This window comes from Anser brachyrhynchus (genome assembly GCF_964034855.1).
Source record: "Anser brachyrhynchus genome assembly, chromosome: 9".
In the NCBI taxonomy this organism is placed as follows: domain Eukaryota; kingdom Metazoa; phylum Chordata; class Aves; order Anseriformes; family Anatidae; genus Anser; species Anser brachyrhynchus.
The window spans coordinates 14,425,380-14,443,282 of record NC_137703.1 but is presented as its reverse complement, the minus strand read 5'-3'; the positions used below and the strand labels follow the sequence as shown (position 1 = coordinate 14,443,282).

The window sequence follows — 17,903 nt, the reverse complement described above, 5'->3', positions numbered from 1 at the left end:
AAAAGTAAATTCCTCAACAGTTACTGAACTCACTCTTTTGCTCTTCCTCACAAATTGCTGTTAATGTCACCTTTCCTTTTGCTCAGTGCTGACTGTCTGTAATCTTGCTGAACGGCTGATGTTGCTACTTTTAGGTTTTGTGCCAGCTTGCGTCAGGATGTACAGTGATGTCGTCACTTCACACATCTTTCTTTTCAAAGCTTTCTGTCCCCTAAAACTACTAGCAACATGAGAAGCTATTCTTCCTGGAGCTGAGAGGTGTTTGCTTCGTTGTGTTGCACAGCTCTTCGTGACATTCCTGCCTTCGCTTAGTCAGGGTCAGTCATTAACCTGCCCGCGTTCTCTACCTTCAACTCTAATGTCTCTTTTCACTCTCTTCTTGCTCTGGTACAATCCCTGTGTTGTATTGAGGCTTTTCAGTGCTGCTCACTTACCAGGTTGTCTCTGTTGCTCTCTGTTCTCCCTGCTGAGCGATCAGTGCAAGGGGTTTGGTGTTCAGTTGTCACCTCACTGCATGTTCTCCTCCAGCTTCCTGCACTCAGCTCTCGGTTGCTGCGGCTCACCTTCATCTCCTCCTTCCTTCAGCTCAGGGCCCTTCCTTGGACTGTTTAGGGTAGGTGTCCATTAGCAGTCAATAGCTACTAAAAGAAATCATGGGTTGTCCTTGGGTTTTGTTTTCTGTGTGTACTAACTACCTGAAGACCATCGGGGTTTGCTTAATTTTAGAAAAGCCCGATAAGGAGTTAGGATGCTCCCCACAAAAGAGGAAAATTCTCAGGACCATACTGGCACAGGACTTCTTAAAATAGTTAACGTCTTCATCCGGAGGAATGCACTGACCCGTTTAGGTGGCGCACTGACTGCATTGTTGAAATGTGTGTGAAAAGTGCCTGACGGCGGTGGTATTCAAATACAACACCGCCAGAAAAACACATGAACAGCACTGGATGCGTGCCAGAATGTTCAAGTAGGCTTCTAATTTTAGTTTAGAGCTTTCCAATGGCCAGCTGTAGATACCTCAAAATCTCCAAAATCCCTGACCTCCTCTGAAAATATTGGCCTAAATGCTTTACAAGTAATTTACATTGTTAAAAAAGTATTAACAAAGCTTTATAGAAATGAGTAATCTTTAATAATTGGCTTCAGCTTCTCACGCAGCACACAACTGCTTATTTTGAGAGAAATGCTCAGCGCAGCTTGAAAAACAACAACCAATGCCCCTGCTAGCAGAGGAATGAAGACCAATAGGATGTCATAGCAACTCAGCTATGCCTAATTTCAGTGACGTTGGCTTTCAGAACTGGAAGTGCCTGGATGTGACTGCATGCATACATGTGCACATTATGAAACAATTGATTGCTCAATGAGTATTTTTAATTAATATTTTCATTTTAAATGCCCCATTTACCGTCTTCACACAAGGTATTTTTGCCACGTGCAGCTTTGATTGGAGTAAACACACTCCTTTCAGATAACTCCTTCAAGCCGACTCATTGATATCTTTTTTTTCCTTCCCATGACTCATTCTTTAATCCCTCTGCTTTCTGAAGTGATCTGTACACAGTCGTAACAACCCCAGGAGTTAAAGAATCAGAGGACTGGGGCAGACAAAAGGATTTATCAGGTAAAAAGTTCTGTGTTAGGCAAAAATATTCTTAGTCCATGTACTTTTTGGACCTAATGTCTTTGTAATAAGTAACACTTCAGGTTACTAATTTCTCTATCTTCAGTAGGTGAAATAAGTTATTGTAATGCAAATGTACTAAACAAGGTGAACTGTCTGTTGATTTTGTTTGCTGTTTATGTAGTTTGGGGTCGTTCTTGCAGCAAATGAAAAAATTGACTGAATTGTCTCACAATTAAATGTGCTAAGCAGTTCTGAGTTTTAGCACAGCAGGAAAATGGTTGAAGGCTTCATTTTTTTTAAGATCTTAGTGAAAACGATTTACATGCCAGAATCGATTGACATCTTCAGTCTATTTTTAGAAACTTAGCTTCTTAATTAGGGATTTTAATTCTGCTTTGCAAAGCTGCAATTTGCCCAACTAGGGGGAAGAGCGGAGCTCAGGCAGCCTATGAAAATCTGAAGCTGGTTTGCTCCACTGTGGATCGACCTGGGAGACCCAAGCACGTTCTGCTCCTCCAGGTGATTTCTCCAGTGGAGGAGCTCTGTCAGGCACTGCAAAGAGCACAACACGGCGTGCACTCCCGGTGGAGGGCGAAGGGAGGAACTGGCAGGGCTGGCCTGCGGTCGGAAGTCTGCAGGTTCACTGGAGGGTAAAGGTACATTATGCTTGATACCCAGAATTTGGGAGAGCGAAGAAGGTGGCACCTAATAGATGTCACATTTCTTACTTTCCCTCAGCAAGAAGTGGCAATACGGAGAGGGCATCCTTCTAGGAAGCAAAACGCAAGCGTTACCTGCCTGCATCAGCTCCACTGGGTTGCATAAGGCTCATTTAGTGCCCGGTAATGAACTTAATTTAAGCATGCATGTCCCTGCCCTCGCCTTCTTACTCCGCGCTGTGGACTTGCGAGTTTGCTTATGCTAAAGGGCAGAGCAAAAATAAATTTCCATACTCCCAGGCATGTTCCATCAGCCTGTGCTGGAGCGCGGGCCGCTGTCCAAATAGTTTGGCTATGAAGTGAGTTTGGGCTGCGGGACAGGCTCCGACCTGCCCTTGAAATGGCATGACGATGACACCGGGGTCCTGCTTTTCTGCTTGCGGCCCCCAGCCACAGCCGCACCGCTCGGGCCGCCCTCACACGACCCCGGCCGTTGTGCGGTGGGCCGGGAGGAGGGCAGCACGGCCACTGGGGAACGTAAAATACAGGTCGGGCACGGCTGGGGCTCGGGCAAAGATCCTCCTCGGCACTGGTTGTGTACGAGGGGTGCCAGGGGGGCCCGGGGGGCCAGCCCAGGGCCTGCGGGGCGGCTGGGGCCGTGCCGGGCCGTGCCGGGCCGTGACCCCCCACGGGACTACAGCTCCCAGGGCCGCCGGCGGATCACGTGGTGCCGCCCGCCGGTCACGTGCCCCGCCAGCCCCTTTGTTTTGAGCGGCGCTGGCAGCGCGACCGGCAGCGGCGGGGAGAGGCCCGCACCGCTCCGCACCGAGCGCCCGGGTCCGAGCCTCACGGCGGCAGCGGCAGCACCGCGGGGCACAGCGCGGCCCGGCCCCTGCTCGGCTGTGAGTGCGGGGCGGGGGGCGGTTGGCAGCGCCGGACTCCCGGTCGCTGAGGGGCGGCCACCGGGCGCAGCGCTACGCCGAGGTGGGGGCCGAGGGCGGCGCGGCCCGGCCCGGCCCGGCCCGGCCCGGCCCGGCCCAGCCTGTTAGACGCGGGGTGGCGGCGCCACGGCTTCACGGCGGCGGAGGGGCCGGCGGGAGAGCCGGTGCCGGGCCGTGCCGGATGCCGTGTGTGTGGGGGGGGATGTCCTGGCCCCCGCGCGGGGTGGGCGGCGAGGCCCGGCCGGCGGAGCGCGGGGCCGGGCGGTCCCGGTGCCCCCCGGTGCCCCCCGGTGCCCGCGGCCGTTCCGCCGCTGCCGCCTCCCCGCGCCCCCCGGACGGCGGGGGGCGGGGGGAGAGTCCCCGCGGGCGCTGATTGGGTGGGCGGGCGGGGGGAGGCGGGGCCGCGGCGCGGGGCTGGCCGCGGATTGGTCGGGGCGCGGGGGGGCCGTCGCTAGGGCGGCCTGGGGTGAAGGTGAGCTGGAGGGCGCGCGTGCGCGCGGCGGCTGTGGGCGAGGGGAGCGGGCGGCGGCGCCGCGCATGCGCACGGGGGTTGGGGGAGCCGCCATTTTGTGCTCGGGTCGGCGCCGCCCGTGACGGGAGCGGGGCCGGTGGCAGTTCCGGGCCGTGGTGCTGGCGGCGTGCCCCTCTTTTACCCCTTTCATTTACCAAAGGGTTACCTAAAATCTGCACATGCTAAAGGTGTTCTTACTTTGTTGCCTTTTTTTTTTTTGCATGTGCGTGTGGCTTTTTTGGACTTAATTAATCATAGTCTCATGTCCAAATCAGTTCCTGTTTTTGCTTGATGATTTTTGAGGACACAGACTTTTTATGTGTCATGACCTTGTTTATTTCTGAATGTTGGCATTCAGAATATTTTTTACCCATAGTAGTGACTTATATTCTAGTAGAAGACTTGAGTGTCATCCAAACACTAAATTTCTCCTGCAAAACAATAAATAATGATAATGAGTCCCTTAAAACCAGTATCTTTCTTCATATATATCACAGAGAAGTAAAAAAAAATGCTGTGTTTGCTGGAGGAAAAGCTTATGTTTTTTTTCTGTCTTTTTTTTCTTTAAGAACTTTGAGAACATGTTGTGGGTTTAGCTAGCTTGTCGCAGTAGATAACAGAGTTATTGACTGATGTCTGTGGTATCCGTACATCTGCGATAAAGCACACTTGCGGGTTGTGTTGTTTGAAGTTATTAGCCACAGCTGCACTAGAGTTACTGGGATTCAGGATGGAGAGGGGAGAAAACTTTGTTTTCTGACTTTGTTTGCATTACCTCAGCAGAGCTGTTAAAAACACGCCAGGTAGCAGCAGGTGTGATGCTTTGTGCCTGAGCTGCTGCAGGGCAGTGCTGGGGCCCGGGGACGGTCTTCGCCCTTCCCTAGGGCAGCCGCACATGTCCAGCACCTCCTTTTTCTCCCTGAACAGATGGTCACACGTCCTGCCATGCCACACAAGTGCCAGCGTTGACCTGAGGGAGCAGCGGGTGCCGGTACTGGGTGGAAGCCACCTCCCTTGGCAGCAGCAGAGGCTCAGCTTCAGGTACTCTGAAACTGCACCCTTAGGGTGAGCTTTGAGGGTGCGCTCAGGCACGCCTGCTGACAAGCTGTTGGTGAGCAGCCTCACCTCTGGGCAGGCCGCACGTTTCTCCTGTTTCTCTCCGTCAGTTCTGCTTGTGAGCCGAACTGGCTCTGCGATAAAAAGCAAAACAAAATCAGCCAGCACGTGGTTAGCTGTTGACAGAGCTGTGGAGGAAAGGGGAGGGATAAAAAACATGGGGGTGTTGCTGCAGAGGCAGGGTGAGTTCAGAGTAACAAAGTAATTTGTACAGGAACAGTTTACTGATACAAGGTGTCAGGGCAAGCATTCTGTGTACCTGATTTACTGACCTCTGAATGACAGCTATCCTCGGGTTATTTCTGAGGAACCTCTTCTGTAGACAAGCCCACAAACAATGTAGACCTTAAGGAAATAGAGGAACTTGATCTTCAGTAAACCCAGCTTAGTCTAGAGATGTGTGTGCAGGTAATATTCATGTAAGAGCCATGTCCGTATTGTTAAAGCATTTTTAAAACCTGTTGATGTAAGTGTAGTTATTTTTCCCTTTCCATTTCTTTTGAATAAATAGCATCTTTGATTTGTTTAAGGTCCTTTCTTGGTGCCCTTTACTCAGACAAGCAGTCCAAGGCGTTCTGTGTTTTTTTTATATATCTCATAATAATTCCCAATAGCTGCCTTTAGGGATTATTTTTCTGCTTTGTCTAAACTTATTGTAGAGATCTCAGTGTGAAAGTCGCCCAAAAAATGCTTTATAATGCAGAGTCTGCAGGCATGTGTAGTTACCTTTGTACACACTGAAGATGCAGCCAGGTATATTTTCTTGCAAGTTTTTCCCCCCTTTGTGTGCTAGACAGCTCAGCATCAGGCACAGATTCCCCTCTGCTCTGCCAGCTATGAGACTGAAAGATGGGACAGGCAGCTGGAAGTAGTGGCATTTTAAGACTGCCAGAGCAAGATTTGCAAGAAGACTGAACTGTAGGCATGTCTGATGGAGCTGGACATGTGGTAGTGTTATTGATAGTCTTACATAATTACTTAAAGCAAACCTACAGAAGTAATTGACTAGGTAGAAATCGAATCCTTGTATATTCAAAAACAGTCCTTTTTGCAGTGGAGTTTAATTATTTTTCCATTCTGGTCTCTTATCTGTGATGATGTGGTATTTATCCCCAGCTTAGTTTTTGCACCATGGATTTTTCAGTCTCCCATCTCTTTAATCCATTACGGCATTTAAAAACAAACAAAAAAAAAACAGAACCACCATCGTTTGCTGACCAATTTTTTCTTATTTCAAGTTCCCAGCATAAAGATGATGTTGCTTCTTCCAGTGAGCAGTCTTCACCCAGAGGCTTTATTTCCATTTGTTAGTGATTGCGTTATATGGTTCTTTTAAGACTTTAACTGCTCACATAATGAGATTGAGTTTTGAACACCTTTTTTTCCCTCGCAGTTTTTTGCCCTCTCATGCAATATGCCAGTGTCCTGTTTCTGATTCCAGGCTAGCTTTGCTTTGGAAAAGCTCCATTAACTTCAGTGAAATTCTGGCTTAAAACTGTGACACCAGAATCAAGCCTTTAGTGTTTGTTTTCATAGGTACGTTTCCCTTTTCTACTTCTGATGCTTTGTTTCTGCCCGCTTTCTCACTCTGAGTAGCGTAGAGTTAATTGCAGATTGAGCCCCGTGTAAGGGTTAGGGTGTTAACAACAGAGCTGTTGAGAGGGTGGCTGCAGCAGTGGTGGTTGTTGTTCTTGGTTTTTATGTGGCCTGCGTCATTACGGGGTAGAACAGTTGTGAAATATCTTGGATAGAGTATCTGTTGCAGATCAGGCTGTGGAATTATGCCTTGTTAACTGATTGCCTCAGAGTGATTTTACTAGATATGCTCATCACAACAGTGTTTTTCAGACAGTGAAGTGACACTTGATCTTGTTTTAATTCAAGTTAAAGGAAGTATTTTGTAGGATAAATGAGCCGTACCGAGAATCTGCCTTGTAAATATGTGTGAGAAATTCTTTATGGAAAATGAGAAGTCAGAAACGTCTTTTCTCAACGAGTAGATGCATAGCGCATATTCTTGGTCTTTATAAAGACGGTATCTTTTAAAGGGGCTGTGTTTATTTAAAAGAAGGTTTTTCTTAAGGAACAATGCCTTTTTTTTGGTATTCTATATTAAGCGATGATGCAGCCAGATTCGGATTGGGTAATTGCAGCTCTAAAGACACTGGCATGTCAGGAAATAAAAACTGAGTTAGGTGCTAACGTTTACTGGCTGTAAGTGGGGAATGAGGGAAACTGAACGTAATCTCTTGGATTATTTAGGGAATAAAAATTTCCATACGTTTTAAAATAATTCAGTATATGTCTTTCTAGACCTGAAAGTAAGTGCTTTTGGAGTGGCATCTTTGTCAGCCCCATGTGGGCGTTCTACCCAGCTTCTTGCTGCCTCAATATATTTTGGTGGGCAGTCATCGAGTTCATTTTAAAGTTCAGGAGCGGAAAAGAGCCCTCTTGCTGCTAGATTTGTTGATCATGTTACGTCTAATATGCAGTATCTGCAAAATCAGCTGCATTTTCTTTACTTGAGAACTTTAGATTTGGCATTTACTAACATAGTATTTTTGCAGCTTCAGCGCTCTGATAGTACTACTGTGTGTTTATGTGCTGGGGGGAGGCTGTACACTATGTACTTGAAACTGGAAAGTGAGCAGAAATGTTGCTAGTAATTTTTTGCTAGTAGTACTTTGGAAAACAGAAAATCTGCCTTTACTCAGTAAATTGCCCTTGGTCCCAAGTTTCAGTATTTTTTATGCAAGTAAATTTAATCCTTTCTCCATTCTGTTTTGCACATTAGTGGTTTACACTCATAATTGATTGAATCTTATCAGTGAACTAACTTCTAGGTGCAGGGAAAAAAAAGTAAAAACAGTTCTTACAGTCCAAGCTGTTCATTGAGATAACTGAAGGTTGTTAAACAGTAGTACTATAAAGCTGTATTACGATCAACATAAATCACTCCTTTATTTTCATTATTATCTCAACTGATTTTTTATATTGCAAATTTCATTCTTTTTTTTTTTTTTTCACCCTTTGATAGTGTTAAATGGAGGCTCCAGCTGAAATGAGGATTACACTGAAAAAATGAGAAAAGCCCAAGCTCTGGATCTTTATCCAGGAAAGCCTGTGGTTTCTGTCAGTAAAGTGATTTGCCAAAGCTGAGGCCTCACTTTATTTATCTTGAACACTAAGGCAGTGCCTGGGGTGCTGGTACAGACAGAATTTGTCATCAATAATGCCTGTGCATAATATATGTATACTACATAGAGTATGGTTTGTATTTAACACATAACAGATGATGCTGCATTGCCCTGCACAAGGTCATTTGCCCAGTAATACTGTCACCTCTAGAAAAGGTCAAAACTTGTGCCAATTATTAGAGTGACCAAACAAGTGTTTTGTCTAATTATTGTGATGAAATGAAGAATATACCAAACTGAATACTGAAGTGTTTTAATTTTTCAGACCATAGCACTGCAAAGGAGAAACTCAGACAACTTTTCTCAATGACTCTATAGCCAACTAATGTAACAATGGTACTAATATTGGGACGCAGACTGAATAGAGAGGATAGTGGGATACGAGATTCCCCTGCAACCAAGCGGAAAGTTTTTGAAATGGACCCAAAATCGTTGTCAGGCCCTGAGTTTTTTGACTTCTCCTCGGGATCATCACATGCTGAAAGCATTCTCCAGATCTTCAATGAATTCCGAGACAGCCGGTTGTTCACAGATGTCATTATCTGTGTGGAAGGACGGGAGTTTCCCTGCCATCGAGCGGTTCTCTCAGCCTGCAGCAGCTACTTCAGAGCTATGTTTTGCAATGATCATAGAGAAAGCAGAGAGATGTTGGTGGAGATCAATGGCATTTTAGCTGAAGCTATGGATTGCTTTTTACAGTATGTGTACACTGGCAAGGTGAAAATCACCACAGAGAATGTGCAGTATCTCTTTGAAACATCAAGCCTCTTTCAGATTAGTGTTTTACGTGATGCCTGTGCCAAGTTCCTGGAGGAGCAGCTGGATCCCTGTAACTGCCTGGGAATCCAGCGCTTTGCAGATACGCACTCGCTCAAGACACTGTTCACCAAGTGCAGGAATTTTGCGCTGCAGACTTTTGAAGATGTGTCCCAGCATGAAGAGTTCCTCGAGCTGGGGAAAGATGAGCTTATTGATTACATTTGCAGTGATGAACTGGTGATCACTAAGGAAGAGATGGTGTTTGAAGCTGTCATGCGCTGGGTGTACCGGGCAGTTGAGTTGCGAAGACCAGTGTTGCATGAGCTTCTGACACATGTCAGGCTCCCACTGCTACACCCAAACTACTTTGTTCAGACTGTGGAGGTGGACCAGCTGATTCAGAATTCCCCTGAGTGCTATCAGCTGCTGCATGAAGCCAGGCGGTACCATATCCTTGGAAATGAGATGATGTCTCCCAGGACTAGGCCACGCAGGTGAGGAAATAATTTTTTTGACTTCTTCCTGTAATAGGAGGACACAGTTTGATGTACAGATGTTTGGTATACACTCCCAGAACAAAAATATTTTTCAGACAATTTTATTTTCTGTTCTGGAGCACTACAGTTACACCTGTGTACTTCCCCACAACACATGAAGCCCACACATGTCTACAAAATAGAAATAAAGGAGTTTTTTTGCATAGATCGTTCCGTTGCTATGGAGTAAATGACCACTCGGGTAAGTTAAGCTATTTGACCTTGTAAGTAAAATATTTTCTGAACGTTAATGTTTGCTGGATGTGATCTTTAGTTATTTCATACAGTGGTAGCATCTTGAAAACAGCTTACTATGCTGTAGCAAGTAAACAATTCCATTTCCCAGCCTTCTTTCTTTTTATAACAGTTAAGTAAGTGCACGGTGTGCTATAAAGGATATGGATGAGGATACGTATACAGAACATGTTGCATCGCAGAATGCTTTACGAATGGAGTAGTATTAAAAAATTGCAGTAGACAACAGAACAAGAGGTTCTTAACTATAAAGAAACTGTATCTTTCATTTTTAAAGAATTACAAAACAGTTCATGAAATACTTCATACTTATTCCATGACATTTGAATAATCCAGTATTACTGTGTGTCACAAAAATGCAAATGGTGACTGAATTTGCAAGAGGAAGACCATACCTGGCATTTATGCTCAGTGGTGGTGATGATCCTCCCCCTGCCCCAAAGAGAACTTTCCCAGTAAAAGCTTTACCTCTACGTGGTAGTTGACGTGACATTTAACTCCAGCTGATTTAAATTGCAGTTTTAACCTCATGTGCTGTACTGAGGTGATGCAATATTCTAGTCTAGACAAACAGTTAGGTTGTGTTAGGAGTTACTCCTCTTTGTTTATTCTTATTCTTAGTCATACGTGGTTGCTGTGCAGTGACTGTGCAGGAAACCTTAATTTTTTTGGCATGTGTTATAGGCCTTCCTATAGGGGAAAAAAACATCTGGAAACCAGTTGTCCCATTAGTGGCTTTCCAGTCGTGAATCCTGCTGTGAGAGAAGTAATTCCTCTTGAACTCCTTGCAGCCCTGCTGTCTGGCTTTCAAAGCTGTACAGTGCCATGGAGGGTCTGGAGGCTTTTGGTTTACTGCAGGTTGGAAACCGGTGAATACGAGTTTCAGAAGCCTTCCCTGAGCTTGGTCCTGACAGGGGGGGGAGGTGTGGTGATCTGAGAGCTTAGACCAAAGACCTTGTTTTGTGAATTGGAGAGGGGGCTGCATCTTGTGGTGTTTGTAAGTTTATTATTCACTTTGATAAACAACAAAGCACCTTTGCTTAGACCCAAAACCTTTCTCTCACCATGGCATTCCCATCTGTAAATTAAATTCCTTGTCTAATACAGGTGATTTTGGGATGGGTGTCTGTGTTTTCACTGCTGGACTTAATAAGCCATGCTGAATTTGAGTAGGCAGGAATGAGAGAAGTAATTTACAAAGAGAAACTGGCCGGCCTCCCAGCAGGATTTTTTCCCCCTTTTCTATATTACATTCATGAAATAGTTCTTTGTCGTTTGTTTCTGTTGTCTATTTGTTTCGGTTGCCTATAGCAAAAAGAGATCCTGTTGTAAAACAGTTACCAGGTCCCCTTTTGCTGATGTTCTCATCACACCTTTTCTGGGTGTTTCTTGGGGTTTTAGGGAGGAGAGGACACTGGGAAGGTTTTTTCTTTCTTGACTTCCTCTAAATACTTTTTTAATATATGAACCCTTTCTAAAACAAAACTGTGCAGGATCAGAAGCTTCCAAACCAATGTTTTTACTGAAACTTACAGAAATTGTGATTCCTTGTATGGGTATATATGCAATTATGGATAAAGTGGGTTCTACACATTTCTTTTTAGGAGGACAGTGTAGACTGCATTTTTGGTTAACTTTCTTTTTTTTTAAGCTACTAAAGAGTTAACCTGAGGTAAACAGAAGTTTAAAACATGGGGTAACCTGCTCACTCTTTTAATGTTGTATGCCACTAGGCATTGTTGACAAACACACAAGGTCTTTCTGAAGTTCTTTTCAGTTACATTCCTGCAATGACAGTGACATCTTGAGGTTGTCTCACTCTTTTCAAGTCTCTCTTGTGCAGCGCAGCCAGCAGGGTACAGCAAATCTCCAAGCCAAGGTGAAGCAGTGAGCAACAGTGATTTTCCATATACAAAACAAAACAGGCTCTTATTCTGCATGGCTCAAATTATCTTCAGATTTTCATATACCCTTGAGTTCTTTAATCAAACAGCTCCTTTAAAGATGTCTGATGGCATGAATGTTCACTTTAACAGGTTAGGTGTTACTACATTTATACATCTTAACACATTCTTTTTGGCTGCTTTTAGAAAAGTTTTAATGTAATTCCTTATTTTTTTCTCCAAGGAGGTGACTTTATTTCACTTTACATTTGTCATCCCATTTGCTACACAAGTGAATTAACAGGAGAAAATGTAGTAACTTAAAAACCTTGTAACTTACCTCCTGAGCTTAAAATGTTTTTGAATGGAATCTCTTTGAATTACTGAAGGTTCTTCAGTCCAGCTAACACACTGATGGTTAGCATTGTCATCTAGGCTAAAAGTCTGCATACAGCTCAGGACCCCCTCGGAAACCTCTTTTTGTGATGTCCTGGATTATGATATTCTGTTATCTGTCTTCCACTCTTCCATTATTTGGCCTCTAATTAACCACAGGGTCTCTTCTGGAATCTCTTAAGTGCCTGTTTTAGCTCACCTCTGGTACTCTGCTCTCACTGTTACCTTTGAGTGCTACAAGGAGGGCTTCTTGTACTGCTGGCTGAGATCATGTCTTCTCTGGGAATGACAGCTTCTAATCTCCATTCATATATACCATTAGTTCTTTTCTGGAATTAGATGTTGCATGTATGTTCTTTGTGTGTATTCCCCCCCACACTCTTTTTAATTGATGCGTCCTCTGTCATCTACTAGAAGGGTTTTGAACTAACTTTAAAACCTCTACAGCACAAGACTCCTTCAAGAAGTAACAGAGAAAAAATTTACTTCTTAACTGAAGTAATTATATGGCTATGTAGGTAATAAAAATTTGAGGAAACACTACTTTTCCTGTGGATTTAAAATATTCTACTGAACTAATAGTTCCTTTAAATAGTAAAACTCTCATTGCAATTCATAAAGAGCCCTATCCAATCAAAGTTTTTCATTTAATTTTAAATAAAGATTGCCAGTCCAGCACAGTAAGCTTTTCATTAAGGCAAAGCCTTGGTTCTAGTCTAAAAAGTAATCAACGAACAAACATTTTCTGTATGTGCAGTTAGTTGATATGTTTGGGCTTGCCTCTAGGCAAATTATGAGACAAATATCTTGCTCTTGAGAAAGCTCTTTTCTTTTTCTGGGTAATACTTTGCTGGCACAGAAAGTTCCCCTCTCTTACTCTTTGAGAGATTCTTTTCAGAGTCGTTCCTCTTAAAAACAGTAACAGTAAATACATAGAAACCAGGAACCTGTGTCACTTCAAAGCTGAGCAGCTGAAGAGTGTTTCTTCTGACTAGTTCAGGTGCGTAAGTGTGCTTCCTCTGTTACAGATCTTCACTACGTAATCTTATAGTGCATTTTCATTTATTATTGTCTTTATGTAAAATATTTGGAGAAGGAAGTTAAACGTAACTTATGATGTGTGGTGATAAGAGCTAGTTTTGTTCTTGATGCTTCAAAATGGGGGAAATGTCATCAGGTTTTATAAACTAGTATGTGTATAAGTTCACATATTAGGAAATTTGGATACGGATCATAAGACTTATCTCAAATACAATCAAAGGGCAATTTTTTGAGAGGACTGCAGTCCTCAGCAACGATACAAATGAGTTCTCTATTCATTTGGAGATCAAAGTTAAAAGAAAGCACAGGACAACAATAAGGCTTACTAAAAATCAAGTCAGTGTTGCATTGTTATACTTGGTTAGTAGACAACGGCCCTTGAAATAACTATCAGTGCAGAACTCTTTTTAAAAAACCCTGAAAAGAGTGGATTTTGAGAAATGCTAGTAAGTTATAGGTTTTAACAATTAAATTGAGTAATAATTTGATTTGTATGTGGAAGATGACTGGTACATTCAAATGTGGATTAAAATACAATGAGTTTCTATTACTGTGAACATGGAATAGGTATAATGCAGAAGGATCAGGCTAGTAGGAGAAAAAGAGCACGAAACAATTTTAAAAGCTTATTTGTATATACTGCAGACTGTCTAATGCTAAACTTTTCACCAAGTTCTAGTGCTCATTTTAGGGGTGAATTTTTGTTTTATCATTCCTTAATGTCTCAGTCTGTCACTATGCTTTTTATATTGGTGGTGCCTTTTTTTAAACTGCAATGTTTCTAGGATTTTTTTCTCTCCTCTTTATTTTGGTGACTCTGCCTTCAGTTTTCTTCCTTCTCCAGGAAATAACCTAAACATTTTAGAGGTGTTTTAAATTGTGTAATACTTGAACAATGTGAAGTGCTATTAATTTCATAACATTTGATGGGAACGGGGACTGGTTTTAGTGTGAAGAATAGATAATTACAGTTTTGCAACAGGTTACTCACCTAATTGTCTAAGACCTCGAACATTTTTCTGATATCTCTATGCACCTATTAGACTATGGGCTTTCTGTATTTTTAATTTTTGAGATTTTTTTTTACTAGACTACTGTGCAGTGTGACTCCATGTATGCAAAAAAAAAAAAGGTCTGTGTGGTAACATCTCATATAATGAGACAAGAGGAAGCAATGAAAACCTGTCACTGATTTTGGTGGGGGGTGGAGGTTAGAGGAGAGGGATGGTATAGGAGCAAATAGTAAGCTTTCTGGTTATTACTTTTTAAGCAGTTTTTGTAGACAGTGCTGTTTGGCTTTCATGTTCTAATAAATAACATCTTAGTTTTCTGTTTTCACTTTTTTAGATCAACTGGTTATTCAGAGGTGATAGTTGTCGTTGGAGGCTGTGAACGAGTTGGAGGGTTTAACCTGCCGTATACCGAGTGCTATGATCCTGTAACAGGAGAGTGGAAGTCACTGGCTAAACTTCCAGAGTTTACCAAGTCTGAGTATGCAGTGTGTGCTCTGCGGAATGATATTCTTGTTTCAGGTGAATAATTCTTTTGACTTCTGGCACCTGAGTTGAGGATATATTCATGCCAGCCTTTTATGGCAAAATGGGCAATGTGTTTTAGGACACCTCTCATTCAGCCTTTTAGGAAGGGTAGATATTATGGTACAGCTGCTAATTTAGATAGTAAGTACCATATGTTAGTTTAAGCAAAGAATCTGTCTCACTTTGTCATTTGAGCAAAACTTAAATGAAGAAGGTGGATGCATGGATCAAATAGAGGGTAACAGCTAAGAATGTGTCATAAGGCACAAACCCTTAAGATAACTGTTTTGAATGTCTCATCCAGGTAGTGATACTGAAGGAAATCTGGGCAAAAAGCCATTAGATTATTTCTTGAGATTGGAATGCATTTTAGTGTGATATCAGCATGTTATGGTTCACAGAAGTAAAATCATAGTATCATTCAGGTTGGAAAAGACCTCTAGAGCATTGAGTCCAGCCTTTAACCTAGTACTGACAAGTCCACCACTAAACCATGCTATTAAGTTCTACATCTACATGTTTCTTGAAGACCTCCAGGGATGGTGACCAACCACTTCCCTGGGCAGCCTATTCCAGTGCTGCACAACCCTTTCAGTAAAGAAATTTCTCCTAATATCTGACCTAAACCTCCCCTGGTGCAACTTAAGGCCATTTCCCCTCAGCTTATCGCTTGGTGCTTGGGAGAAGAGCTCAATCCCCACCTCACTACAACTTCCTTTAAGGTAATTGTAAAATACAGTAAGATCTCCCCTGAGCCACCTTTTCTCCAAGCTAAACAACTCCAGCTCCTTCAGCCACTCCTCATAAAATAAGTTACTGTATCTTTTTATTTTTTAAAATCCACTGAAACTGAATTTTCCAATCAAGTACAAAGATCTTTATCACTGAAACAGGATATAATTTCATTACACACTATGGAGGGGCATGTTGGGAGTTGACCTTTCTCATTCAAGCATGAATTTATTCAGACTGACATATTTGTTCTTAAAGGTGGAAGAATCAATAGTCGGGATGTTTGGATTTATAACTCTCAGCTTAACATTTGGATCAGAGTTGCCTCCTTAAATAAAGGCAGATGGCGTCATAAAATGGCTGTGCTTCTTGGTAAAGTAAGAGAAGTATATTTATAATTTCTTTAGCTGTGATATTCTATGTGTATAAGAAAATAGTGGCGAAAACACACATGTACATATTTAGTTTTACTTTGTTGCACTCCCTATCAAATCATTTCATATTTTCAAATAAAATAATGTTTAAAATAACTGTACTCTTGATCAGTCAGATACTATCCATGGATATGAAAATCATGTTACTAGTCAACGGTTCTTCTGTGATCTTTTCATTGAACTGTCTGATCTCCAAGAAACAGCTTCTTTGCAGGCAAAGATGTGTCAGGATTTGTCCATTTCAAAAGTGCTTTCAAAGTTTAATAGTTTGTGTAGTTATTTAAAGCAGTACTACTTTCTGTTATCCATTTCTATGCTCTTTTATTTACTATTTTATATTAAATATATTTCTATGAGAAGATAGAAATTTTTGCTGTATTTTAAAGGCATATATGCCTTAACATAAAAGCAACTGAATCCATTAATTAAACTTAGGGAAAGTGTGTGTGTTGCCCCTTGGAGTAGTTTTTTTAGAAATGGATCAAGTGGAGGAAAGAAGGTAGACACAAATGATAATGAACTCTGCTTCTTAAGTATGAGAGAAGTAACAGGAAAGAAAGCAGGTTTCTGAACTGAGAAGGAATATTTTTGTAAGCAAGGGAGGTGGGGAAGAAAGAGAAAAGCAAAGATATGTGCAGGTGGACTTTTGCTGTTGCTGAATGTAGTCTTTAACAAGTGAAATGCAGAGAAATGCCTTCTCTTACAAGTGCCATTCAAATAGGAAGCTTCTGTGTTTTATTATAATGCTACGCTTTAGATGTCTGTTTGCAGTATTCTTCCACATGTGACTGAACAGAAACTCTCCTGGGAGTTCTTAACTATTATAAGGAATATGGCCTACAAATAATTTTTTTATAATAGTACCCCTTCACAAATCTAACAAATCAGGATTTCTGCAGCATTAAATTAATTGAATATTTAAATGTAATAACTAATCTAGAAATGATGATACTTTTCACCACTGCGTAGGTATATGTTGTTGGAGGATATGATGGGCAAAACCGCCTCAGCAGCGTGGAGTGTTATGATTCATTTTCCAATCGATGGACGGAGGTGGCTCCCCTTAAAGAAGCTGTGAGCTCTCCAGCAGTCACCAGCTGCGTTGGCAAACTGTTTGTGATCGGGGGTGGTCCTGATGACAACACGTGCTCTGACAAGGTTGGTTAACTGGGGTTGTATCTTCTATCCACGGTAAAGGGAAATGCTGGTTTAAAAATACATCATGCTGAGATCTGTTTTAATCAGTTTGAGTGGAGGATGGGATTACAGTACAAAAATATGTAGTAGAAAACATTAGCTAGTATGCTGTTACTTGGTCTCATTAGTGTGCTATTACTTGGTCTCTGTCGTGGGTACTGTCACTGGCTTCACGCATTAAGTGAGCTGTGTGAATGCTTAAATCAAAGTGTTGGGAAAATGGTGTTAAATATAGTGCATATAAAGACGTTATTGATATATGGACCTGAATTGAATTAATACTGACTTCATTCTCTTGGTGAGTTATTGATTCTCTGCCCTTGTTATAATCTCTGTGGGTCTGCCATGTTATAATTTCAATTAGACTTCTAATACCATGTGCCTGTTTGTTTTCAGGTTCAATCTTACGATCCTGATACTAATTCTTGGTTGCTCCGTGCAACTATCCCTATTGCGAAAAGGTGCATTACAGCTGTGTCTTTAAACAATCTGATCTATGTTGCTGGTGGCCTTACCAAGGCAATATACTGCTATGATCCGGTTGAGGACTACTGGATACATGTACAGAATACATTCAGCAGACAGGTAATAAACACTGAAAGGGTGTAGATGCCTGAAAGGTATTTTTTTTTTTTACGTGAATATATTGACAGGAAATGAGTAGAGACTTGTTTAGCCCTGGCAAAATTGCATCTCTGATTCTACTTCATCTATGTAATCCAAAACCTCACAGAAGAGTTTCTAAACCAGTAGTATTTCATCTGAGTGTCAATTAGCCAGCCCAATCTTTGTTTGAGAGCAGTTACTGTTGGATGACAGTATAACGGTATGATGGATAACATTTAAGTGTCTAGAAACTGGTCTCTGTCAAGCTCTATTACATGTTGGTTTTTTAAATTTAGATTGAAAATAGTAATTTCCTTTTAGTTGATTAAAGCCTTTCAATGCAACAAAAAGCATTGAAGGATGTGTTTACAGTGGGGGAAAAAATACTATTTAGCATGAAGTATCTGACTTAAGCAGTGAGAGCTGTATCACTTCAATTTATGGAATGCTTAGCAGCGCTTAAAAATAAAAGTGT

General features: G+C 42.3%; 1 protein-coding gene across 8 annotated transcripts in view; it reads left to right on the top strand.

Moving 5' to 3' along the window:
• The window catches only part of KLHL24 (kelch like family member 24), a 28,427-nt gene that overhangs the window by 3,727 nt on the left and 6,797 nt on the right, over window positions 1–17,903 (top strand). The window contains exons 1-8 of one of the 8 annotated variants that reach the window (XM_080604896.1): window positions 3,029–3,188; window positions 4,666–4,779; window positions 6,296–6,390; window positions 8,317–9,304; window positions 14,269–14,453; window positions 15,450–15,568; window positions 16,595–16,783; window positions 17,219–17,407. In XM_080604896.1, coding sequence (XP_080461022.1) covers window positions 8,385–9,304; window positions 14,269–14,453; window positions 15,450–15,568; window positions 16,595–16,783; window positions 17,219–17,407 — 1,602 coding nt within the window. In that variant the 5' untranslated portion in view covers window positions 3,029–3,188; window positions 4,666–4,779; window positions 6,296–6,390; window positions 8,317–8,384. Of the gene's footprint in view, window positions 1–3,028; window positions 3,189–3,758; window positions 3,927–4,665; window positions 4,780–6,247; window positions 6,391–8,316; window positions 9,305–14,268; window positions 14,454–15,449; window positions 15,569–16,594; window positions 16,784–17,218; window positions 17,408–17,903 lie in introns of those variants that run through there. The other 7 variants (XM_080604897.1, XM_080604898.1, XM_080604899.1 and 4 more) reach the window with 7 other exon arrangements.